General features: G+C 37.8%; 4 protein-coding genes across 7 annotated transcripts in view; 1 reads left to right on the plus strand and 3 right to left on the minus strand.

Annotated features, from left to right (window-relative positions):
• Positions 1-128: 128 nt before the first annotated feature.
• On the minus strand, positions 129-6,433 carry LOC121963338 (dynein regulatory complex subunit 4-like). Its single transcript, XM_088075198.1, has 9 exons — positions 6,272-6,433; positions 6,020-6,109; positions 4,810-5,007; positions 3,150-3,809; positions 2,271-2,438; positions 1,673-1,759; positions 1,393-1,602; positions 544-609; positions 129-432 (listed from the first exon to the last, which is right to left on the minus strand). The coding sequence occupies exons 1-9, from the start codon at positions 6,272-6,274 to the stop codon at positions 328-330; spliced, it is 1,587 nt and encodes a 528-aa protein (XP_087931324.1). The 5' UTR covers positions 6,275-6,433; the 3' UTR covers positions 129-327.
• An 891-nt stretch (positions 6,434-7,324) lies between these two features.
• Positions 7,325-10,742, minus strand: LOC148190082 (uncharacterized). Its single transcript, XM_088075233.1, has 2 exons — positions 10,418-10,742; positions 7,325-8,967 (listed from the first exon to the last, which is right to left on the minus strand). The coding sequence occupies exons 1-2, from the start codon at positions 10,470-10,472 to the stop codon at positions 8,258-8,260; spliced, it is 765 nt and encodes a 254-aa protein (XP_087931359.1). The 5' UTR covers positions 10,473-10,742; the 3' UTR covers positions 7,325-8,257.
• Positions 10,743-11,907: 1,165 nt separating this feature from the next.
• Positions 11,908-20,549, minus strand: ndufaf5 (NADH:ubiquinone oxidoreductase complex assembly factor 5). Its single transcript, XM_088075231.1, has 11 exons — positions 20,298-20,549; positions 19,509-19,549; positions 19,237-19,300; positions 19,062-19,109; positions 18,402-18,505; positions 17,023-17,062; positions 16,707-16,904; positions 15,561-15,621; positions 14,932-15,015; positions 13,256-13,338; positions 11,908-12,108 (listed from the first exon to the last, which is right to left on the minus strand). The coding sequence occupies exons 1-11, from the start codon at positions 20,547-20,549 to the stop codon at positions 12,022-12,024; spliced, it is 1,062 nt and encodes a 353-aa protein (XP_087931357.1). The 3' UTR covers positions 11,908-12,021.
• Positions 20,550-20,599: 50 nt separating this feature from the next.
• esf1 (ESF1 nucleolar pre-rRNA processing protein) overlaps positions 20,600-25,360 on the plus strand; it is a 12,530-nt gene continuing 7,769 nt past the window's right edge. For 2 of the 4 annotated variants that reach the window (XM_088075170.1, XM_088075173.1), the window contains exons 1-4: positions 21,563-21,664; positions 23,031-23,440; positions 24,393-24,736; positions 25,251-25,360. The exon at positions 25,251-25,360 is cut by the window's right edge and continues 4 nt beyond it. In XM_088075170.1, the coding sequence (XP_087931296.1) occupies positions 23,053-23,440; positions 24,393-24,736; positions 25,251-25,360 (842 nt within the window). In that variant the 5' untranslated portion in view covers positions 21,563-21,664; positions 23,031-23,052. Of the gene's footprint in view, positions 20,733-21,562; positions 21,665-21,728; positions 21,983-23,030; positions 23,441-24,392; positions 24,737-25,250 lie in introns of those variants that run through there. The other 2 variants (XM_088075172.1, XM_088075171.1) reach the window with 2 other exon arrangements.

Raw genomic sequence — 25,360 nt, forward strand, 5'->3', positions numbered from 1 at the left:
TACTCTTTACTAATTTCCGACAATTTTTTGGGGTCATTTCTGCTTTCATTGCTTATTGCTTTCCCTCTATGTTTTTGAAACAAATCAAGCAAATTTTCTCAGATTTCAAAGAGTTAATAACCAAACGATTTTTTAAATTTAATATAAATTATATTTATTTCAAAACACTGAGAAATCAGCTAAACCAAATAAACTGCACGTTCATGATGTCGTGTGACTTGTTTTTCAGGAAACAGTGCGGTCAGAGCGGCACAGGGGCGTAGCGGTTTGTGTGGGTCAGCGTCCAGGTAGAGCAGGAGAGAGTTCACCTGACACCTGAGGACCAGTTCAGAGTCCCAGGATCTGCTGTGAGGGCCTGAAGGAGAAGCTGTAAAGGGGGACCCCCAAATCCTTCAGCCTCTGCCGGCAGGTCTGCAGCAGGTCGTCGTACTCCTGCAGGCCACACGATTATTTCACCGTTACGAGACTGAGACCGAACCCTGCTGCAGGGATCTCTCTCACAAATGTGAAATAAACGTGTGTTAACCATTTTAAGTCACCCACCTCACAGTCTCGAGCCAGTTCACGTCTAAAGGCGTCGATGGCGGCCTGTTTGGACTCCAGTATTTCCTACGAGCAGGAAAAACACTCGTTACGATTCGACGACACAAAGAGGCGACGGAAAGATTAGCTGAACACAACCGTTCGCTCACGAATGACACGAGGACACATATGTTTCTCGGATTTTAGGGAGTTTCTATAATTTTGATGTTTCTAGGATTTTAGAATATTTGCAGGATTTTAGAACATTTCAAGGATTTCAGGATGTTTCCAGGATTCGAAGAAGTTTCTTTGATTTTAGCAGGTTTCTAGGATTTTAGGACATTTGTCAAATTTTAGGATGTTTCCAGAATTTTAGCATGTTTTGAGAATTTTAAGATGTTTCTAGGATTTTGGACGTTTCTATAATTTTTGGATATTTCTATGATTTTAGAACATATCTAGGATTTTAGGACATTTCTAGAATTTTAAGGACATTTATAGGATTTCAGGATGTTCCTATGATTTTAGCATGTTTCAAGGATTTCAGGATATTTCTAGGATTTGAGCGTGTTTTAGGATTTTACAATGTTTCCAGGATTTTGGGACATTCCTAGGATTACAGGCAATTTCTAGGAGCCTATCTGGGGCCAGATTTGGCCTGCAGACCATAAATTGAGCATCGCTGCTGTAGACTGGGAATGGACCAAGCACAGAACCCTGTGGTACCCCTCACGAACTAAAAGGAAGACATCAGCACAGATCGGCCGTGTTCGGTCTGAGAAATGAGCTCTGAGCCGAACAAATTTTCTAATGCTCGTTTTAACTCGAAGATAAACTTGTTGGAAATTAAACGTGGTTATTAAACCGTACCTCGAGTTTGTTTGCGGCGCTGCTGCCTGCAGTTTGGTCGATGTTTGAGGCGGCGAGCGCGCTGCAGAGCTGAGCCTCTTTCTTCTCCACCGTGTCCGTCAGCACGGCGAGCTTCCTCTCCAGCAGCAGCTCCGTCAGGTCGCTCTTCTGCTGCACGTCCAGGACGGCCTCCCTTTGCTTCTTCAGCAGGTCGTCGCGCTCCTCCTGAACCTGACGAGACACGCAGATGAACACCCGCGGGCTGGACGAAGGTAAAACTGATGACGATGTGGCGGTTTACCTTCTCAAACGCCTGCAGCAGCATCTCGTGCTCCATCATCAGGTCTCTCGTCTCCTTTTCAATCACCTTCACTCGAGCTCGACTCCTCTGTCAGACACATCATCAGCAGCTCGGAGGTAAATTTACTTTTACTTCTCATCATTTGTGAATTTTTAATAATCTGATTTTATGGTACTTTTCATTTTTTAAATAAATTATCCGTCAAAAACTGAGTTAGAGACAAGTTGTTTAACTCTCAATGACCACACGAAAAAAAACCCCCAACATTTTTTAGACAAAAATTACGCATCAGTACTGAAATACTAACGTAAAACTGATCAACCCGTCAAATGTTATTTTTAAAGAAAGTGAATGAAATTCAAAGTGCTTTACACTTTAACTGAAGAGCAGGAATAATAATAAGTATAAACACTAAAATAGTGACAGTATGACACTAAAAAAATCGGCTTTTCATTTAAAAGTATCGATATTTCCAGCTCGTGTCAGATCTGTCAGTCTGTTCCGGCGTTTTAAACTTTTTGAAATCAGCTGGTTTTCCAGTCACACGTTTGTATTTGTTCTTGAAGACGTTCGGTGTGTCGTGACGCTCTGCACTCACCGCCTCCTCCACCTTGGCCCTGTTGTACTCCTCCAGCTGCCGCTGCAGCTCGGGCAGCTTCTGTTCGGTCTCCTGCAGAGACTCGCGCAGACGTTTGTGCTCCTGCTCGGCTACTGAAAGCTTTCTGTGCACCTGCGCGTGCGCCTTCGACGCCTCCGCGACTTGTCTCTGCCAAACAACAAAACCAAGTGGCACCAAAAAACGTCTTTCATCTGCGTTAGTTTTCGAGTTCATCTGAAAAATTCTCAGATAAATGTGATAAAACAAATGATTTCATGAGGGGCACAATATTAGAAGACTTATCTGTGACCCAAATAAAATACTACGTATTTGTGAAAAGTTTTATTTAGGTTGAGGGTAGGGCTGCGCAATAAAACGATAACGATATAAATCGCGATATAACTTTTCCTCGATTGAAATATGATGTAATATCCAGCTGGTGATGCTGTTCTACAGTATATTTGTCATGTTCAATGTCTGACAGAAAATAAATATTTAAACCTAAATGAACCTGATGATATCTTCATATCTCACTGAGGAGTCAAAGGAACCTTTAAGCTCGACAGAAACACTGATTTGATGTATATCGTGAAATATATCGATATCGACTGATATGAAAACAATATCGTGGTAACTACATTTGTGATTACTTGAAGGTGGAGAAAAAACTGATCGGCTGAAGTAAACCAAGTGGAGAAAATTATTTAAATATTTGCATTTATACATTAATTTTTTATTGTAAGAAATCAGATAAATTCTAAAAAATAAAATAATAATACCAATAAAAATATTATTCTTATAAAAAATAATAATAATTCTTTTATTAATAATAATAATGATTATAATTATTGTAATTGCTGTTATAGTTTTGTCTCGCACCTCGAGCAGCTTCTGATCCTCCAGCATTTTACTTTTAATCCCGGAGAAATACTCCTGAGCGCCTCGGAGAGCTTTGCGGTGCTCCTCGGTCAGAGTCTCAGCGCGCCGTTTCACTCTGTTGTCGAAGTCGTTGACCTCGACCTCCAGCGTTTTGTTCGCCGCTTCAGTCATCGACTGCATTTGTTTGTGATATTTCAGCTCCATTTCTGTGGAAACAGCAGCAGATGGGAAATGTTTCAGACGGCTGATGACAGCAGCTGTGGACACTCGCTCGCTCAGAGGTGAGCCGGTTCTTCTGACTCGCCTCTGACTCTTCTGTCGTGGTCGTTTATCAGCTCGATCAGCTCCACCTGGTGTTTCTGTGGAGGACCAAACGTCAGCAGGTCTGCGTGCGGCTGATAAAAAACACAACGTTAAACACAAATTCGGACGTAAAAATGGAGTCGGACTCACCAGGTTGAGCTCCTTGATGAGGTTTTCGTTTTCGAGCTTCTTGTCTCGGAAGTTGGCCTGCAGGCCGCGCGCGTCCCTCCGCAGCCCGAGCTCTGCCTGAGCGTGCTGGTTCTGGATCAGCGAGGTCGACGCGAGGCCGTCCATCTTCTGCTCGAAGGCGGTGTTGTCGTGTTCAAACAGGACGTGCCTCATTTTCTGCTTGTACTCCTGGACGGCGTCAGAATCACGCGAAGTGACGAGATTTTAATTAAAGCAGCGATCAAACGAGATTTAGTGTGAAAAGACTCGATGTTGTTCAGAATACTCAGTTTACTCTGTACTGATGGTGATCAGATCAGATCTTTGACACCAGTGATACTCAACTAACGGCCCGAGGGCCAAATCTGGACCCTGATCGGGCCCCTGGAGGCCCCCCAACATTTTATAATTCACAATGAAAATAAAGTGATGGACTCTGTGAACAGTTTTTGTCCTTTTAGTCTCCATAAGGTGTCAGAGACATAAAACAGCATCAAAATAGAGCTTGTTGATCAAAATAGAGCCAGAGGAGGATCCCCCACACCCCCGACAGAGGACACAGCTGAGACGCTGATGTCCTAAAATCACAGAAATGCACCAAAATCCTTGAAATGTCCTGAAATCCTAAAGATGTCCCAGATTGCTGGAAACATCCTCAAGTCTGAGAAAAATCCTTAAATCTGCAAAATGTCCTAAAATCAAGTATTTGTGCTAAAATCTCAGAAACGTGTGCGGCTGCTGTGACGGGCCCCTGGCCTCCTGTCATTGTGCATTAGTGGCCCCGAAGCAAAGCCAGCTGAATGTGTCCCTGGTTCACACACACAAAAATCACTATGAAAAGATAAAAATATGATTTCTTTTTTAAAGCTGTTGGGAACTGCTGCATTAAACTCCACACTGCCTTTGATTTAACGTCCAAATCCTGTGAGGACAATGTCTCAGAAATGTGAAAAACCGTTAAAAGAAATATTTCTGATGTTAAAAGTAAGCAGAGTTGACGCATATAACAGCAGATGTTGGCTCTGCGGGTTTAAAGAGATTATGGTGTGGAGATATCAGGCTGCACAGCACTGACAAAGTAAATCCATTTATTTCTGTGTTTCATTTTTTAAGGATTTTTAAAATCCTTAAATGTTTTTCTGGTTAATCTTGTCTGTATAAAAATATTCGGTGTCTGTGTGCAGCTCACAGTGATCTCCACCCGGTGGCGCTCCTCCGCCTCCTCCCGCTCCCGGTGTCTGTTCCGGATCCGGGCCTTCGTCTCCTCCACGGTCCTCTTGCAGTTTTCCCAGAAGGCCTGGATCTTGTCCCGCTCCAGCTGGAAGTAGCTCCTCTCCTCGCGCTCCCGGTCCAGCTCCTCGCGGAGGCGGACGATGTGCTCCTCCAGCTGAAAGGTGGCTCACATTCATCACAAAAATCCATAAAATGATCTTTGTTTTTTTTTTTAGAGTTTTGCACGATCCTCGAGCACATAATGTGGAACAAATACTTCTGTCAGGAAAAACAAAATCTGAAGTGAAATAATCATATTTTATCACAGTTACTTTACTCTACATCTCATTTAAAATTTAAAATAAACATTTAGCACGCACAACAAGACTGAAAAAGCAGTTTCATGCAAAAGGAAGAAGAAAAACTCCAAATATAAAAAAGGAAGAAGAGAGGAAAAAAACATATAATATTTAAAATGGTTAAATTAAAAAAAGAAAGCAATTGGATCCTTCACCTAAGTGAAAGTATTAATACCATCCTGTGAAAATACTCTGTTACGGGTTAAAGTACTGCTTTGAAAATGGTACTTACGTAAAAGTAAGAATAACCACAAAAATATCCTAAAAGTATTAAAAATACCCGGTGCAGATTTTTTTAAAAACCCACACACATGCACACCCAAAATAGGAAGAAGAAAAAAACTTTAAATTATTTCTTTTAAAAAGAGGAAGAAACAAAACCACAAGTTATTTAAAAAAAATAGGTAAAAAAAACCAAAAAACACCCAAATCTCATAATTATTAAAAAAAAATCAATAGAAAGACTTAAACATTAATAAAACAGCTGGCACTTAATTCTCTGTGAATTTACAGATCCATTAATCAACTATCCATTGCAGATGTACTTGTATAAACTATTTGGGTAATTTATTTAATAATAAAACATATTTTACAAACCAATCTTATATTTTTATGTAAAAATCTTAATTTGTGAAATATCCAAAGCTGTCATATGAATGTAGTGAATTAAAAAGTATAAAGTACTAAAGTATAAAGTGGTATAAAAAGAAAATACTCAAGCAAAGTTCTTTAAAGTCATACTTGTGTACAGTACTTGAGTAAATGTACTTAGTTACAGTTTGAAGCTAAAGCTAGTTAGCATTGTTAGCTTCGGCCGGCAGCTCTGACCTGATCTTTGGACATCTCCTCCGTGGACAGACCGTCCACCACGGCGGAGGACTTCCCCTTCGCGCCCTTTTTACCTTTAGTCTTTGGCGGCTGAAGAGAAAAAACGACATTTAACATTTAACTTCATCTTTTTAAACCGCGACCGGTTAGCTGAGCTAGCTTAGCCGTTAGCCTCCACACGAAGCCCGGAACTCTGACGCTAAGCTAACGCATGCTAACAACGTCACCGCGGTAAATCAAGAGTTAACTCACCATCCCGAGAGAGCGCGCGGGCTGCCCGATGTCGGTAAAAACAAAAAACACGCGGTGAAGCGGCTGTTTGGTCGGTTAGCGGTCAGTTAGCTTAGCAGCAGATTCAGGCTGCGGCTAAAGGTAAACACGAGGCGCTGCCATGGCAACGGAGTCACGTGATCATTTTCCCTTCAAACGATTCTTTATTGAAAGTAATTTAACACAATTTACAATCCTAAAGGGAGCAGAAAGTGAAACACTGAAGAAAGACTGCAGACACAGTGGTGATGATAATAATAATAATTATTATTATTATTATAATTATAATAATAAGAATTAATCAGGCTAAAAAGTTTTAAATAAAATTTTAAAAAAACCTTTGATGAATGGGAGAACATAAAAAGTTGTTTATATTTTACAAAATTTGGTAACAGTACTACACTGCTAAAATCTGACATTACATAAAAATAATATTCATCATATTATTGAACATGACATGATTTCAATGACCTCGTTTTGATTTATTGCTTTTCTAAACTCACCTACACGAAGATTTATTTTATTTAGTGTGAATTATTATTATTGGCAAATCTGTTATCTGGTTTATGTTTTTAGTGATTTTTTTGTTTTTTACTAAAAATGTGAACTATTTGTGTAAATTGTAGCTCCTGTAAGAGAATACCAACAACTCTGTAAATAATTAAGTCTCACTTAATTCTTTGTGTTGTTTAGTAATTTATTACTTATAGCTGTAAATAATAACGTGAGATGTAGTCGTGTAAATGAATTTTAAAAAAGCAAAACCAAAGACAAGACATTCACACACACACGCACACACACGCACACACACACAGGTCAACACACACACACACACACACACACACACACACACACACACACACACACACACACACACACACACACACACACACACACACACACACACACACACACACACACACACACACACACACACACACACACACACACACACACACACACACACATTCACACACACACACACAGGTCAACACACACTCAGGTCTAAAGAAATAAAGGACATTGTTTGCATAATAGTGATGCAGGAAAATTTTAATGCTGTCAGTGTGTGTTAGTATTTATAGATGATTATTTTTTACTAAAATGTTCAAAATCAGGTTAAAAAATATTTTACATTAAAATGATTTTTCTACTTTCATTCATTTTTTTAACCAACATCAGTCCTAATCACAAATATCAAATATTCATTAATTTTCAGACTTTTAACCCTTTAAATGTCAGGTTTTTGTCATGATGTCGCTGTGTTTGTAGATGATTTTTTTAATTTCAATATACTACATGCAAAGCAGAATTATAATTATTATTTTTTTTATCACAGTCTGGGATATGTCAGTGTGTGAGTGTAGCTGCTGACAGTCTGGGATATGTCAGTGTGTGAGTGTAGCTGCTGACAGTCTGGGATATGTCAGTGTGTGAGTGTAGCTGCTGACAGTCTGGGATATGTCAGTGTGTGAGTGTAGCTGCTGACAGTCTGGGATATGTCAGTGTGTGAGTGTAGCTGCTGACAGTCTGGGATATGTCAGTGATCAGCAGCTACATTGACTGTGACAGGTCACCTAGTGGAAATAGCATGTATTTCCTCCATATGCCAAATATGGTCAAAATGACCTCATCAGGTGGAAAATAGTCAAAATGACAAATTCAGAGTCAAAAGCCCAGAATGACACCCAGAAATAATACAAGTCCTGTTTTTCTGCTCTGATGGCTGTGGGATCAAAAATGTCAGTTTGAATGGGTTTCAATGGAGCATTTTTGGACCTGAACAGTCTGAATGTAACTATTTAGTTTCCACAGTGTATTTTAGACTTATTGTAGGAGCTGAGCTGCAAATTCACTGATTACACTCAAATACACAATCTGGACTACATTTAGGACACATGCATCAACACACACAGTTATCACAACAGGCAGGAGGAAAAGTGTGTTAAAATGCGTTTTAACAGCTGATTATTGTCCAGCACTTCCTGTCTGTAGAGGATTTTGGGTGAGCGAGTAAACACACTCCTCACCGCTGCATCCTTTAGCCCTCAGCTTGTTGACAGAGCTGTACAGACTATTATTGGATGGCGTGGAGGTGTTTGGTGTTTCACTGATGCTTGCCCAGTAGTATGGACTTTCAAAATAAGACTCCCTGTCCGGCGGCTCCTGTTGAGGTTCGATCTCCTCATAAATCACTTCAGATTTGCTCGCGTTGTCGTTTTTCTGCGTGGTGTTTTTGGAGCAGAGTCTCAGCACGACGATCACAAACAGCACCAATGCGGCTCCCACGACCACTCCTACGAGAACTTTCCAAACATCAGAGGGTCGCCGGCTCCCTTCGTCTGCAGCGATTACCTTCTGATCAGAACCCTGTCCGTGGTTTCTCCGTGTGACTGGAACGTTTCCAGCGCTGTGGGGATCTGTGGTCACGTTGAGATAAACTCCTTTTCCGTTGCACAGATACATCGTAGTATCAGACAATGTGACATTTTTTATTACCAAAGAACTCTCTGACGTTGAGGTGAAGCGTTCGTCCGTTGTTGTCATGGCACCATTTTTAATCGCGACAAGAGTCAGTTCACCACTGAGTGTGTGGCGGCTCCAGGTGACGTCTCCCGTCACATGAGGGCAGAGCAGAGTGGCCACCGAGCCCTGCAGAGCCGAGACCGTCAGCACGCCTGAAAGTACAGAGGAAGTAATGACTCATGTTTCTGCTGAACTGACATTTCAGCAAAGTATGTTGGTTTAAATCAGAAGCCAACAAACTATGAACCAAGCAAGCAAGCAACTAACCAACCAACCAACCAACCAACCAACCAACCAACCAACCAACCAACAACCAACCACCCAAACAACCAAACAAGCAACCAACCAGCTAACCAACTACCCAACCAACTAACTAACCAACCAATCAATCAACCAACCAACAATCATCCACCCAAACAAACAAGCAAGCAACCAGCTAACCAACCACCCAACCAATCAATCAACCAAACAACCAAGCAAGCAACCAACCAGCTAACCAACCAAACAACCAAGCAAGCAACCAACCAGCTAACCAACCACCCAACCAACTAACTGACCAACCAACCACTCACCCAACTAACTGACCAACCAACCAACTAACAAACCATCCACCCAACAGACCAAGCAACCAACCAAACAAGCAAGCAACTAACAAACCAACCAACCACCTAACCAACCAACAATCAACCACCCAAACAACCAAGCAAGCACCAACCAGCTAACCAACCTCCAAACCAACTAACTGACCAACCAACCAACCAACCAACCAACCAATCAGCCAACTAACCAACCAACCAACCACCCACCCACACAACCAACCAAGCAACCGACCACCCAACCAACAATCAACCACCCAGCCAACCAATCACCCAACCAACTAACTGACCAACCAACCAACTAACCAACTACCCAACCAAGCAACCACCCAACCAACTAACTAACCAAGCAAGCAACCAATCAACCAGCTAACCAACCAAGCAACCAGCTAACCAACTAAAAACTAAAAACTAAAAACTAAAAACTAAAAACTAAAAAAACTAAAAATTAAAAAATAATAAGTTACTCAAGTATCAGTGAATAAATGTGAAAATACAATACAAGAATAACGGAAATAAAAAAAGTATGAATAAAGAGAAAAAAACATTATATATATACATATATATAAATGTATAAATTAATTAAATATAGAAACAAATAAATAAATGCAAGAATAATCAAATATCTCATATTTATTTCTACATTCCACATTATTTTAATTTCTGCATTATTTATTTATTCCTGCATTTAGTTATGCATTCACTTACTTATTTCCGTATTTATGTAGGAATTACTTTTTTTTCATTTTCTTTTATTAGTATTTATTTATGCATGTATCTACTGTATCTATTGAAATTTAAGTTTTTTTTTCATTCTCATAACATTTTCTTTGTCTGACTTTTCCCGCAAAAACAATGCAGAAAAATGATCATCATTATAAATTTCACCCGTCTCTTCAGTAGTATAATAACCTCAATTGCAGTCATATTTACTGTGTTATTAAGAACAGCGCATCTGAATGGACCCGTTAATGTAATGTTAATAAAACAAATTCGATTTTCTCACCAGAAGCGCTGCGACAGAAGCATCCAGCGAGGAGGAAATGCAGATAAAGCCACATCTCTGCAGAGTGTGAACTGCACCGTGTCACATACGACTGAAATAATCCTCTTTTTATTAAAGAGGAAGTTATGACTGATGAGGATGGAAATAAAACGTGTGTTATTGACGTCTCTCTAACTGTGGCCTGGAGATCAGCAGGGCAGCGAGACTTTGGCCAAATGTTAATTATATTTCATCTCCAAAACAGAAACATATGATTAGAAAATACGAAGACCGGTCCGAGAGAGTTCAGAGTACTCAGAGTACTCAGAGTACTCAGAGTGTTCACAGTGTTCAGAGTATTCAGAGTACTCAGAGTGTTCAGAGTACTCAGAGTACTCAGAGTGTTCAGAGTACTCAGAGTGTTCAGAGTACTCAGTGTTCAGAGTACTCAGTGTTCAGAGTACTCACAGTGTTCAGAGTACTCAGAGTGTTCAGAGTACTCAGAGTGTTCAGAGTACTCAGAGTGTTCACAGTGTTCAGAGTACTCAGTGTTCAGAGTATTCAGATAATCAGAGTATTCAGAGTGTTCAGAGTACTCAGAGTGTTCAGAGTACTCAGAGTATTCAGAGTACTCAGAGTATTCAGAGTACTCAGAGTATTCTGAGTATTCAGATAATCAAGGTATTCAGAGTGTTCAGAGTACTCAGAGTATTCAGAGTACTCAGCATGTTCAGATAATCAGAGTATTCAGACTGTTCAGAGTATTTGTCATCAGAGTAATCAGATAATCAGAGTATTCAGAGTACTCAGCATGTTCAGATAATCAGAGTATTCAGAGTATTCAGAGTACTCAGAGTATTCAGAGTACTCAGAGTATTCTGAGTATTCAGATAATCAAGGTATTCAGAGTGTTCAGAGTATTCAGAGTACTCAGAGTATTCAGAGTACTCAGAGTGTTCAGAGTAGAATAGATTATTATGATGTGAAGTATTAATATCGTTTCAGAAGGTAAATGTTGTCTCGGGACGTTTCTCGCTGCAGCTGGCCTGTTTTTGAAAAACTGGCCCAACAGTTAAAATAAATACTGAAAAGCTTCTGAACGCAGCACAAGAAACGTGAAGTACAAACGTGCAGTAAAAAGCACAGGATTTAACTCTGAGACGCAGCGAAGTACAAAGTAGTAGAAAATTAAATACTCAAGTTCAAATACCTGTGATGTGAACTCGAGTACAGTAGTGGAGTAAAAGTACTTAGTTACATCTCTCCTGACTGAGTGTTGGTGTTTTGCAGCTGTAAAATGACAGTTTTAGGTCATTTCTGACTTCAGAGACACATTTATCCAAAAATAACGGTCCTCAGCTGAGTTTGTTTTTGAGTTCGATCCTCCAGACTCGAGTTTAATCTGCCGTTTGGGCGAATGACTCATCGCTTACTCATAAGTGGTCATCTCTTTAGCTGTGAGTTTCTAAAAATTAATTTCCTGGGAGAGGAAACAGGACGTTCTCACAACGCCGTTTTCATCGCTCAACTTTATTCTGGACAACAATATCCACATACGGCTTCTTTTAACACAGCTGTTACATAACATAGATTATTTACAATCCTCAGCGCGTCAGCTGACGCGTCTACGCCTCGTTCGTGTCGGTCGGCCGGCTGATCTTTGACAGATCCCCAAACGACGCCGTGGCCGAGCCTCGCTTCGCTGGTTTGGCCTGACAAAGACAGAGACACATTTCATCAATTACAACATTTTATTTAATGTGAATATGACGCTTTAACACAGCAGCGATGGTGTCTGTTTAACCCTTTGAAACCTGAGCAATTTGGCTTGATTTCTGTCAAAAACATGAGAAAAAGGAAATGAGCAACAAAAGAAAAAATGACCCAAAAATGAGCAAGAAATTAGTAAAAGTACAAGAAAATTACCTTCAAATTATTTTGAAAAATAAATAAAATAAAACCCAAAACAAAACAAAAAAGTAAAACTAAAGTAAATGGCCTGGAAAAAGTGTTTAAAAACTGTAATAATTCTGTAAAAATAATTAGAAATATGTAATTATGATAATTAGAAATACAGTTTTTCCTTAACTCTTTTCTTTTTCTCTAAACATTAAAAAAATGATCAAAGTCTATTCATTTCTTGAAATTTGGGAGTATTCAGAGTACTCAGAGTATTCAGAGTATTCTGAATATTCAGAGTGTTTAGTGTTCAGAGTATTCAGAGTACTCAAGTATTCAGAGTTCTCAGAATATTCGGAGTGTTCAGAATACTCATAGTATTCAGAGTACTCAGAGTATTCAGATAATCAGAGTATTCTGAGTATACAGATAATCAGAGTACTGAGAATATTCATAGTATTCAGAGTATTCAGAGTACTCAGATAATCAGAGTATTCTGAGTATTCAGAGTATTCAGTGTTCAGAGTATTTCGAGTACTCAGAGTATTCAGAGTATTCTGAATATTCAGAGTGTTTAGTGTTCAGAGTATTCAGAGTACTCAAGTATTCAGAGTTCTCAGAATATTCGGAGTGTTCAGAATACTCATAGTATTCAGAGTACTCAGAGTATTCAGATAATCAGAGTATTCTGAGTATACAGATAATCAGAGTACTGAGAATATTCATAGTATTCAGAGTATTCAGAGTACTCAGATAATCTGAGTATTCAGAGTATTCAGAGTATTCAGTGTTCAGAGTATTTCGAGTATTCAGAGTACTCAGAGTATTCAGAGTGTTCAGAGTATTCAGAGTACTCAGAGTATTCAGATAATCAGAGTATTCAGAGTACTCCGTGTTCAGAGTATTCAGAGTACTCAGAGTGTTCAGAGTATTCAGAGTGAGTAAATGAAGTAAAAGTACCTGGGACTCGTGAGGCTTCCAGCCGATCATGTAGAGGATCTCGAAGGTGGCGGGGACGGAGCCGTCCTCGTTCCCGTACATCTCTGAGACGTTTCACACAAACAGGAAGTAAAACATCAGGTTTAACTTTCGATAAAGTCGAAGTAAAAATATGAACCTGATGATTAAACTGACAGAGGCTCAATGTAACTAAGTACATTTACTGAAGTAATGAACTTAAGTACAAATCTGAGGTACTTGTACTACTGTATACTTCTTCTAGACTCAATCTCAGAGGGGGATATTGTACTTTTTACTGCAGTACTCTGACAGTTTTACTTTACAGGTTCAGATTAAAAATTCAAAGTATAATTAACTAATAAATGTCTCAGTCTTTTAGATTCAGATTTTTACATCTATTTTACTTTAGACTATTCAAACTGTTGATTTTAAAATACTTTTATCTTACCGACGTTTTGTTTTCTCGATTTATTTTGCTGCTGTGAAACATTTTGCAACTATGATTCCTGAAAGCGTCCAAAAATACTGAAAACGTCCTAAAATCCTTGAGATGTACTGAATCCCAGAAGTATCCTAAAATCCTGAAAACGTCCAAAAATACCGAAAACATCAAAAAATCCGAGAAATGTCCTAAAATCCTCGATATTTTATTGTTAATACTTTTGCACGTTTACTCAGTAAAGTTGTGAATGCAGGTTTTTAACTTTTAACAGAGTATTTCTACTCTGTGGTATTACTACTTGTACTTGAATAAAAGATGTGAGTACTTATGACGGACGCTGCAAAGACAGAAACGCGGTTTGTTTGAGAGCTGCAGCGTTTTTAGGAAACAGGAAGTCAAAGAGTCCAAACAGTGACGGAGTGTCTCAGGCTGATGTCTCAGTGAGGACAGAGACGGACCGAAGACGGCAGATCAGGTTTAAGGACGGAAACAAAGCAAACGGCCAAAAAACAGAAGTGTCAGAAATATCTGCTTGTTACTTATCTTTTCTTTTTTTACTAATAATTTCATATATTTAACTTTTGGAGTATTTTACTAATAATTTGTGGATATTTAACTGATTTTTGGTGGATTTTATTTTTTTATATTTTCAGATGTTCGATTTTTTTTTGCAAATACTTTTTTAGTCTGGTGGGTTTGGTGTTTCTGTTAAAAAAGGATATTTAAGTTAATTTCCAGTATTATTTTTCATTATTTTCTGACTTTTCTTGAATATTGTATTAATAATTTTAGATATCTTACTTGTAGGGTATTTTACTAATAATATGTGGAATATTTTTTATTCTGTGATACATTTTCAGATGTTTAATTGTTGTTTTTATTTTTCAGTAGAGTCCTGTGGGGTTTTGGTGACGGAGATTTCGGCTGTTTGTGGTAAAACAAAATGACTTTACTCTCTAAAAAAGCCTTTTCTCGGTCGTGATCAGACGTTTAGAAGAAAACGCCGAGCCTCTCAGATGTTCAGAAATGTTCTCATTAGACACGAAAACGTGTGAAAATAGAGTCCAGGTAGAAAAATACCAAACTTACCCTTTAAGTCCACGACAAGAATCTAAAATGTGCTGATGCTAAAACAAGAACGCTTTTATTTCTATAAATATTTGTAGCCACAGATCCTTTTTTGGTTTCTGTGTTTTCATCATTTAACGGGACGTTCGTTTTTTTCCGCACTGACCTTTATAAATCGCTGCTGCCGCCAAGATGACGTCTCTGTGCAGCAGCGACCTCCGGTTCCAGGCGCAGTTACTCTCCCCCATCCCTGCACAACACAAAAAAAATAATAATAATAAAATTTAAAAATCCATAAAAAAAATAAATAAATAACACAAAAATAAACAATTGGAAATTTACAAACATGTAGCGATACATATAATAAATTTTTATTTCTCTCTTATTTTGTTAGCAAGTTTCATTTATTTAATTCTACTTTTATTTTCATATTTATTCTACATTTATTTATTCACACATTTATTTACTGATACTTGAGTAATTATTTAGATTTTTTTTTATTTAGAAATAAATTATTGTAGTTATACAACAATGTAGAAAAAAATATTCTGTGATGAATGAGATGTTTATTTCTGGCTGATTTTAATTGAATACATTTAAATTTGGTCCAAAAAAAATCCAGCAACACAAACTATAAAAGACAAGACAAACAATGTAAAAAAAAACCCCAAAAACTGACATGGAGCTAAACTGAATCAGAAATAACCGAAGTGAAGTGAAGTGAAGTGAATCACATTAATATCCTGCAGGATGAAAACTCTGCAGATAAATTAAATGAAGAAGCTCAGTTTTTACCTTGAAGGTCGTTCATCACCTCCATGATTCCCGGATAATGAACCTGAACGTCGTCGATGTCCTAAAACAGACGAATTTTATTTCATTAGACTGAACATAAAAATTTATTTATCATCAATTCCTGTTCTCTAATATCGAGGGTTTTGATTCACTTTAATTTCGTTGTTGAAATGTGTTGATTTTTAATTAATTGTGTCACATTTTTCTAATTTAGCTTTTCGTTTTATGTTTATATTTTCTGTCTCAATTATTTAGCATAAAATGATTAAATAATTACCTTTAAAAAATATTTACCATTTTTAATTTTTTGTTAGGGTTAGTTAGGGTAAGTTATTTAGCTTTTTTCTGCTTTTAAAAAAAACAACTATTTTCTCTGTTTGTTATTATTATTTTGCATGAAAAATGTTTAAATAATTACATTTTTAAAATAAAATAATTAACATATTTATTTTCTAATGATTACATTTCCTCCCATCATTCTTGAAATGTGTTGATTTTGAATTATGTAGCATTTTTTTTATCACTGGTTATTATCTCTTAATTATTTGGCATCAAAAACCTTTAAAAATTACCATTTTAAAATAATTACCATTTCTTAATTTCTTTTTAAAGTAATTACTTTTTTTCCCGTCATGTTTCTTTAAATGTGTCGATTTTTAATCAGTAATGTTTCTTGTTTTTTAATAATATTTTTCTGATAACTGATGTTTTAATAATTACTTTTTTTTTTTTTTTTAAATCTTTTTTAAAAATTATTTTTTTCTTCTCTGCTGTGAGGGTCAAAGGTCAGAGAGATGGTGTCAGCTGTGATATCGGGCTTTAAAGATAAAACTGAAAAATTACATTTATTATTATATTAATACATTTCCTTTGCCAACAACTTTGTTTTAATCTCTTCATCATATTTATTTCATAGAATAAATCTCCTTTTTGTCTGTAATTCAGGTTAAAAATCAGCTTCACTTCTGCACTAAATTCATTTAGTGTTATTTTATACAACATTTAATTTTGCACTGTTTTTATCATTTCTTTTCTTTCCTGTTTGGATTTCGCTCCTTCATGAACGTGTCTCTCTGTCTTTCTTTATTTTGAAATCATAATCCGGCAGGAGGATCTCCGGGGACTGACGGGACGTTTGTGTCTCACCACGGTGAGCATGTTGAAGCCGGCCTGGCCCAGCAGGTTTCCCAGGTCGGTGACGGCGGTGTAGGGGGACACGTGGGGGGAGAAGCCTCCCTCCCTCTCCGTCTCGGCGAGCTGCAGCGAGCAGCGCAGCTCGTACAGCGTCTCCCCGCCCACCATGGCCCCGATGAAGACCCCGTCCGGCTTCAGCACCCGCTGGATCTGAGGAGGGGGGGCACCGAAAACCGCGGAGGTGAGTTCGGTCAAAGCATCATTTCACAGCTGACGTTAAACACGAACACCTCCGGCGGTGCATTTAAAATCATCCAGGTGTTCTCACCTGTCTGAGCGCTCCGGGCAGGTCGTTGATCCAGTGCAGACTGAGGACGAGAAACCAAAATCGGATTTAACACAGAAGACGAGCAGACACGTAAAATCTGAGCGGAAGAGTTCGGGGTCGATTATTGGGGTCAATATTTGGCATTTTGTCGATTATCTGTTTTATTTTAATGATCGCCGATAAAAGGGGAGGAACTTTTACTTTGTAAAACCTCTTCATTTTTTATTCATTTTTTCACTTAACTTATTATAATAATAATAATAATAATAATAATAATAATAATAATAATGATTTAAAAAAAAAATTTATTTAAATTTTTACTGAACTTTACAAAAAAAGTTGCAGTGAACTTGCTTTAAATGATGTTAAAAGTTTCAGCTGTGATTACAAATTTGCTAAAAGCATTTAAACAAAGTTTTGTGTTGGAGTTTGTTATATTCTAAATAACAGAAAGATTTCCATGTGTATTGTAAATGCATATCAGTTCCAAATGTCTGTTATCGATCTCATTAACGATTAATCTAAAATAAATTAATAAAATAAATGAAAACTAAAACAGCAATTATTTAATTTAAAAAAAACTAACTTAAGTATAAATCATTTAATTAAAAAAACTAATTAAAAAATAAATTATTTAATTAAAAAAACTAAAATATAAATTATTTATTTAAAAAAATAACAAACTAAATATAGTAATAAATAAATAATACTGAAATCGCTGAAATAAACCACTGTGATTGTAAAAATACATCTTATATTTATTAGTTTTATTTATTTATGGGTTCATTTATTTTTTGTACTATTATCTATATTCCATATATGTGTGTGTGTGTGTATATATATATATATATATATATATATATGTATATATGTATATATAGTGTAGTGGAGTAGAAGTGGAAAGTGGGATGAGATTAAAAAACTCAACTACTGTAAAAGTATCCTCAGATCTGTAGTTAAGTACAGTACCTGAGTAAATGTACTTAGTTACATTCAGCTCTGGTCAACAGAAGTAACTGAAATTACAGTAACTGTGATCAACAGACGGAGGACAGTAGTGTCCCTTTAGCCCTGATACATAATAATCAAATCATTATAATAACTTTAAAACCTCGTCTAAATTTGATTAAATAATATTCATGCACTTTAAAATGTTTTTTAAATGTAAAACGTATTTTTCTTCGTGTTGAACATCAGTTCGTGCCCTCTGAAACACAGAAAAATGTTCTCTGACCTCAGAAAATCAAAAATAAGAAAACGTCGCTGAATCCCGCTAATCGATGGGCACGAACAAAACAAACATACGAGCAAAAATGTGAGAAAGTGTGTTTGTTTCATACAGTAATTTTATAAAGCGCGTGACAAAAACCTGTCATCACCTCAGGCTGCTCATCACCAGGTCGAAGGTGTTTTCCCGAAACGGCAGAAACTCCTCGTCAGCGAGAACGAGCTGAGTCGGGATCTCCGTCCGTCTGCTCCGTTTCTGCAGATCAGAGACGAGAAATTCATTCACACCAGCGAGTAAATCTGTGAATATTTACTGTGATCGAGTAATCCTTTAACAAAAACTAAAGCAGCAGACAGATCAGGATGTTTTGACGGTTTAACACAAAGGGGCTTTATGACTAATAAATATAATCAACAATTATAATACATGATTTATATATAAATAATATATATTTACATAATTTATACAAATATCTAAATATATATAATAAAATACAAATAAATCTACTTTGTAACTTGTAGCACTTTAACCTTTAAGGAAAGTCTTTTACATGTTTATAATAATAATAATGTTAATGTTAACTTGCTGTATTTGGTGTTGAAAGTTTGGATTAAACATTTGTTAAAGGCATTTAAATAAAGTTTTGTGTTGGAGTTTGTTTTAATCCAAATTCTAAATTTTGACAGAAATATTTCTTTTTTTTTGGTAAATGCATATCGGTTTAAATATCGGTTATCGGTGCTAATAATCAGTTTTGGTATCGGCCCTGAAAAAACAATATCAGCGTTTCATGATTTGTTTGGACGCTCACCAGAGTTTTGTCTGAGATGTCGGTCAGGAACAAACGCTCCACGACGTCCTGAAACACCGAAAACAACAAACGATAAATCCGATCAGACTAAACGTAATTCAGTGAAATTTAACGATTTAACGTTAATGAGATTTATCTGAAGAACAGAGAAAGAATAAACGTGTTCAGGCTGTACTTTGCTTAAATGCTCTGCGATGTGACTTTTTCCCCCGCCGATGTCCAGAGCCAGAGGAAACGTCCTGAGAGGACAGCAGGAGGACAGGAGGAGGACAGGAGGACAGGAGGACAGCAGGACAGGAGGAGGACATGAGGACAGGAGGAGGACATGAGGACAGGAGGACAGGAGGACAGGAGGACACAGCGTTAGAGAGGCGAGAAAAGCTCCCTCTGTGAGAAATCTGTGTTCAGTAAGAAAAAACAAAAACAGCTGTGTCGTTAAAAACTCACCGGGCGATGTCATAAACCCGATCAGCCACCCGACTGCCGACCTGCGATTCAACACGACAAACGCCGACGTTTAACTTCGTTTAACCACATTTAACAGTTTTTCACACTGTTTCATTCATTTTTAATAACAGCAGCTATAAAGTGTTTTGTTTTTATTTAATACGTTTTACTAAAAACTCGGCTACTGATGCTAACATCAAAACTCATAATTAAGAAAAAACATCAAAACTCATAATTAAGAAAAAACATCAAAACTCATAATTAGGAAAAAACATCAAAACTCATAATTAGGAAAAAACATCAAAACTCATAATTAGGAAAAAAAAAATGTTATTGACCAGCGACCCTGCGGGTAAAAAAAAACATTTCACAAAACATTAAAACAAATAACAAAACAACATTTCATAAAACACAATTGTTATTTGTGAAATGTTTTTGTGTTTTGTGAAATGTTTTTGCGTTTTGTGAAATGTTTTCATGTTTTGTGAAATATTTTAACGTTTTGTGAATTGATGTCATGTTTATGAAACATCGCTCAGTTTTCATAAATGTTTTTGTTTTGTTTGTTTTGACCCTCAGGGCCACCGTAGTAAACGGTGCTAGAGTGCTTTAAGAAAGCGTATTAGTCCCCCAGGTTGGTCCTCTTGGACCCCCTGCAGTGCTCCGGGTAAAACCCCCATGTCCTCAAATCCTAGGGCCGCCCCTGGACTCACGTGAAGTACAAGTACCTCGTGTGTATTGAAGCGCAGTACTTGACAGTTTTCTAACAGGTGTGTATCAGGTCGGTACCTCGTCCCGCAGGTAGTCGTACTGGTGTCCGTCCTGCAGAGACGCAGCCCAGTTCTTCTGCTGCTTCTTCATGTCCCGGTTGAAGACGTTCATGGAGCCTCTGCCGGACACCGACAGCCCTCTGCGGGGCTCAGACCGGAACCTGGCCGGGACTCTGCGGCCGGAGGACGAGATCCGGCTCCAGCAGCCCGAGGAGGCCGCGGGACAGCAGCCGGCCGCCCGCAGGACTCTGTGACAGACCCCGCCGCTCATGGTGCTGCCGAGGGACACTCTGATCACCACAACTTTATTTAATACTGCAACATGAACAACTTCCGTCCTCCACAGTGTCCTCAGAGGACAGGAGGAGCGAAGACGTGGAACTGGATCCTGCTGGGCTCACTGGAAACACTGGAACTGGATCAGAGTCCGGAGGCACGACAACAACAGTAACAGGTATAATAATAATAATAATAATAATAATAATAATAATAATAATAATAATAATAATAATGCTTCTTCTGTCACTTGATATGGAATAATAAAAGAAGGGCTGCAACAACTGAAAGATTTCATATTTAGCAATATAATTATTATTTCTCCAATTGTGATATATATTGTTTATTCTATGAAATGTCAGAAAAATTATAGAAGAATCTATAAATAATTTAATAACAAAATAAGTTAGGAGTTAGAAACAAAAACTATTATTACAAAGTTACTTGATATGACAATTTATAAAACCAGTACTATGCGACAAAAGTATAATTTATTAGACTTTTATTATTATTTGTAATTATTATTATTTTATTTATTTATTAATTATTATTATTATTATTATTATTATTATTATTATTATTATTATTATTATATTGTCTAGACTATATAGAATAGTTTGATAGGCCAACCATACTGTAAGTTTTTCAAGAGTGCAGAAACACATCTTTCAAACATTTATAATGACCAGTTTATAAAAACAAATCAATAAAAATCTCACTAAAATTATATATATATAAAAAAACACTGTAATTAATTTACCCTGTTTAATTGTAGATAGTAAAGAAATGTAATAACGGTAGTAAAATGAAAAAAAAACAACATTTGTTAATATTTTTACTAAACATTTTAAAATGCTCAACAATATTTAGATGTAAGGTTTTTAAATGCGTCTACAAAACGTCTGTTAATGTGAAATTATGTTTCTGTGTAGTTTTTATATATATATATATATATATATCGGGCAGAAAAATTTTCTTAAATGTTGTGTATTGTCGGTGCGCGTTTCGCTTTGTTTGTCCCTCCTCGCTTGCCGTACCAAAAAATGGGTGGGAGCAGAAAGGTCACGGAAGCGTTGCATGCCGGGAAAACACGTGCAGCAGCTAGCAGAGGTATCGACACTTTAAAGATCATATTTTTATGTTTTACGTCGTTTTAAAGTCGTTTCTGATGCATTTTAACGTGTGTTTGTGTCCGCGGTTGTGTGCGCTGTTTCCCGCCGTCGCTGTTTCCCGCCGTTTGTCTCGGTTTTGGCGGTTCGGACGTTTTGTTTACATGTTTAGCATTTTAACGCAAACGTTTGACAGCGTTTAAAACTCACAACGGTGGTTAATTTAGTGAACATCTGCTCTTTGACGGTTAATAAACGTGACTGTGGTGATTTAAAGGTCTGGAAGCAGAGAGATCTGCGCTAACAGTGTGAAGTGAAAGTAAGGGACTGTTCGTTATTTACGAGGGGAACGGCTGCTGCTTAAACATTATGGGAGGGAGCTGTGTATTTTATTAAGGCTTAAGGGCGACATAAGTCTTTACATGACCACATTTTATATTTACTTTCAAAGCCCCAAAACCTGCAAGTGATATGGTATTAACCCTTTAGGACCCGCTTTACTATCACACACACTGGTATCGCTCTGCGCACAGAATAAGCTTTTCAACATCAAATTAAAAAAAAAAATGCTTTCATTGTGTTGATGTTTTAACCAACATAAATCCTAATCATAAATAGCAAATATTCGTTAATTTATAATAAAAAAAAAATGTTTTTAACATTTGTAATGATGCCACTATGTTTATAAAAAAAAGACAAACTACTTTCTAACTATTTTTAAAAATACTACATGCAAAGTAGTTGGTTTTTTAGAAATGATCACATCTTGGTATATGTCAGTAATTAGCAGCAAAAAATATTTTCGTACATTATTATTTTTTGTGCAGCGTCAGATCCTCACAGTCGTACTGCTCTGCACATTAAATGTGCTTTTTAAAAATAGCTATAAAAATATTATACATTAATGTGATTTTCTGCTTTCATTGAGTTTAACTGTAACTGTGAAATGGTTGTTAATTTAACGAAAAACTGCTTTTTTGGAGTTATTAAATGTTACTTTGTGGTGATTTAAAGCTCTGAAATCAGAGAGTAACTCAGGGACTGTTGGTTATTTATGGGGGCTGCTGCATAAACGGGGAGGGGGGGCATGGAGCAGGGCTCGGCGAAATGGGCTGAAACTCAAAACCTACCTTATTAGTTTGGCTTTTAATTGAACTTCATCTAATTATTTATTAACTATTTATTTACATTTTAGTGTGTTTTACTAGATAGTAAATCGTTTTGATTTATTTTATTTTTTTATTCTGAATCCACATAACTCACTGGAATAACGACACGCGTACACGTATTAGAGAAGATTAAAAGATTTTTAAAAAGCTCCTTTTTTGTCCGTGTTACTCAGCACACGCTGTGTTTTCGTTTGTCAGGGGACACGTTGAGTCCGCCACCATGTCGTCCAAAAAGAAGCAGATCAACGATGAGCGCTTTCTGCGGGTGCAGAAGGACCCCAGATTCTGGGAAATGCCCGAAAAAGAGCGCAAGATCAAGATCGACAAGCGTTTCCAGTCCATGTTCCACGACAAGCGTTTCAAGGTGAAGTACACGGTGGACAAACGCGGACGCCCCGTCAACCAGACCTCCACCGAGGACCTGAAGCGCTTCTACAACGTCTCCGACTCCGAGGACGACGAAGACGAAGGTGAGGAGGACGTGAGGGGCAAGAAGGCGGCAGAGGGCAAGAAGAAGAAAAACGAGAAGAAGAGCGACGGAGAGGTGAAGAGAGGAAAAGGCGGGAAAGGAGAGCCGCCTGAACGAGGCGTCAGAGTCTTCGAAGAAGGTGAGAAAATGTTTCAGATTCTCGTTTTCAGGCCGAAGAAACGAGCTCAGATTTAACACTCATCAGTTAACCCTTTGAAACCCGAGCGAAATGGCTTGATGTCTTTTTCAATAAACATGGCGAGAAGGAGAAAAAAACCAGAACAAGAGAAAAAAACAGGGAAATGTCCTGGAAAAGTGCTTAAAACGATGCTTTTGCATCAAGATTAAATATGTAATTATCATTTTTCCTTTATTTCTTTTTTTGGCAGATATTTCGCCCGAGCTTCTTAAAAATAATCTGAAAAATCTGCCAGTGTCTCACTGTGTGTGGAACACAAAGTGGCTGGTTGCCTTTTTTTCCGTGTTTTTGAAAAGAAATAACGCCAATTTGCTCAATTTTTAAAGGGTTAAAAACCCGTGAAAGGCATCTGAAGCAGCACTGGAAAAGTGATGTCGCTCCGGGTTTCAAAGGGTTAAATCTGATGTTTCACAGATTATAATCCGAAAGATTGTTTCCCACAAACTGTGAGGCGTCTGTGAGTCAGGACTTCATCACGCCATAAAACAGTCTTCTACACCGACTCGCCGCTTTTTTTGCGTCCTTGATGATCCTGAAGTTAGCAAGAAATCCAAAAATGATCTGAAAATTTACCAAAAACTATAAAATAAAAAACAACAACAAAAATAAGAAAAAGAAGGAAATAAAAAATACAAATAAAACAAAGCAAGAAATGACCTGGAAAAAAGTTTATAAATGAACACAATTCTGTAAAAACAGTTTTAATTATATATTTATGCAGGGCGAGGAAAACGGGCTGGCCGTTTATTTGAGGTTTTACGGTAATTTACGCGTCAGCGTCTGCAGCTGCAAAGTTTTTTTATTTTATTTTATTTTTTTTCTGCTCTCTGCTCGGATCAAAAATCTCACGACTTCAGATTTTGTCACCGCAGCTTTCTCTTATTTTCCTCAGACGATGAAGATGAGCAGCAAACTTTAGAGGAGGAGGATGTCGACCTCGGAGACGACGTCACAGACGGCAGCGAGGAGGAGGAGGAGGATGATGATGATGATGATGATGATGATGATGCAGAGGAGGAGAGCGATGTGAGCGGATCAGACGAGGAGGAGTCTGGTCTGGACTCGGAGGAGGACAGCGACAGCGGTCCAGATCTGGCCAGAGGGAAGGGAAACATCGAGACCAGCTCGGACGAAGACGACGATGACGACGATGTGGACGCCATCCTGAGGAAGGAGGAAGAGGAGATCGAGCACGACTGGGGGGAGCTGGCCAAAGACGCTCCACGAAGCGACGAGGTGAGGTGGCGTCCGGTTCGGGAGACCGCGAGTTGCTAACCGCCGTTTTTCCTGTTTTTGAAAGAAGTCAAACAGATTTTCTCACAGATCGAAGGTTTAAACACTGACAGACGTCTGAATGCAGAAAACGTGAAGTCGATCCTCATTTTAAAGGGTTAATTCTTCCATGAAACTGTTGACGTTGGGTTACAGTTTTACGAGGTGAAAGTATTACTCTGGTTATGGTTAAATATGTCACCAAAAATCGAAACTTTTTCACTTATAATTAGTGTTATAAGTTTTAGTTTTAGTATTAGAATTCGCTTTAGTATTAGTTTTTGGTATTGGTTTTAATATTAATATTAGCTTTAGTATTAGTATTAACTTTTAGTATTAGTATTAACTTTTAGTATTAGTATTGGTATTGGTTTTAGTATCAGTAGTAGCTTTAGCATTAGCTTTAGTATTAGCATTAGCATTAGCATTGCTGGCAGACTTCGCCTGTAACCGTGTCCTCTGCTGGTCTGTGTGTCAGGTTTCTGCCCGACTGGCCGTCTGTAACATGGACTGGGACCGGATGAAAGCGAGAGACCTGCTGGCTCTGTTCAGCTCCTTCGTCCCTAAAGGAGGAGCTGTGCTGTCAGT

Source organism: Plectropomus leopardus, chromosome 3 (assembly GCF_026936395.1).
Source record: "Plectropomus leopardus strain MGB_pleo_1.0 chromosome 3, ASM2693639v1, whole genome shotgun sequence".
In the NCBI taxonomy this organism is placed as follows: Eukaryota; Metazoa; Chordata; class Actinopteri; order Perciformes; family Serranidae; genus Plectropomus; species Plectropomus leopardus.

Bases quoted from the DNA above. Each gene is read 5' to 3' on its own strand.
- LOC121963338 (XM_088075198.1), bottom strand. The intron at 3,810-4,809 runs GTGAGCTGCACA...GACGCCGTCCAG, and splicing joins GCCACCGGGTGGAGATCACT to GAGTACAAGCAGAAAATGAG. The intron at 1,603-1,672 runs GTAAACCGCCAC...GTGTCTCGTCAG, and splicing joins TGCTGCAGGCGTTTGAGAAG to GTTCAGGAGGAGCGCGACGA.
- LOC148190082 (XM_088075233.1), bottom strand. From the start codon at position 10,472: ATGTGGCTTTATCTGCATTTCCTCCTCGCTGGATGCTTCTGTCGCAGC. The intron at 8,968-10,417 runs GTGAGAAAATCG...CTGTACTTTCAG, and splicing joins CTTCTGTCGCAGCGCTTCTG to GCGTGCTGACGGTCTCGGCT.
- ndufaf5 (XM_088075231.1), bottom strand. From the start codon at position 20,549: ATGAGCGGCGGGGTCTGTCACAGAGTCCTGCGGGCGGCCGGCTGCTGT. The intron at 17,063-18,401 runs GTGATGACAGGT...TCTCGTCCTCAG, and splicing joins CTGGTGATGAGCAGCCTGAG to TCTGCACTGGATCAACGACC. The intron at 12,109-13,255 runs GTACTTTTACTT...TGTCTTTGTCAG, and splicing joins GGAAGCCTCACGAGTCCCAG to GCCAAACCAGCGAAGCGAGG.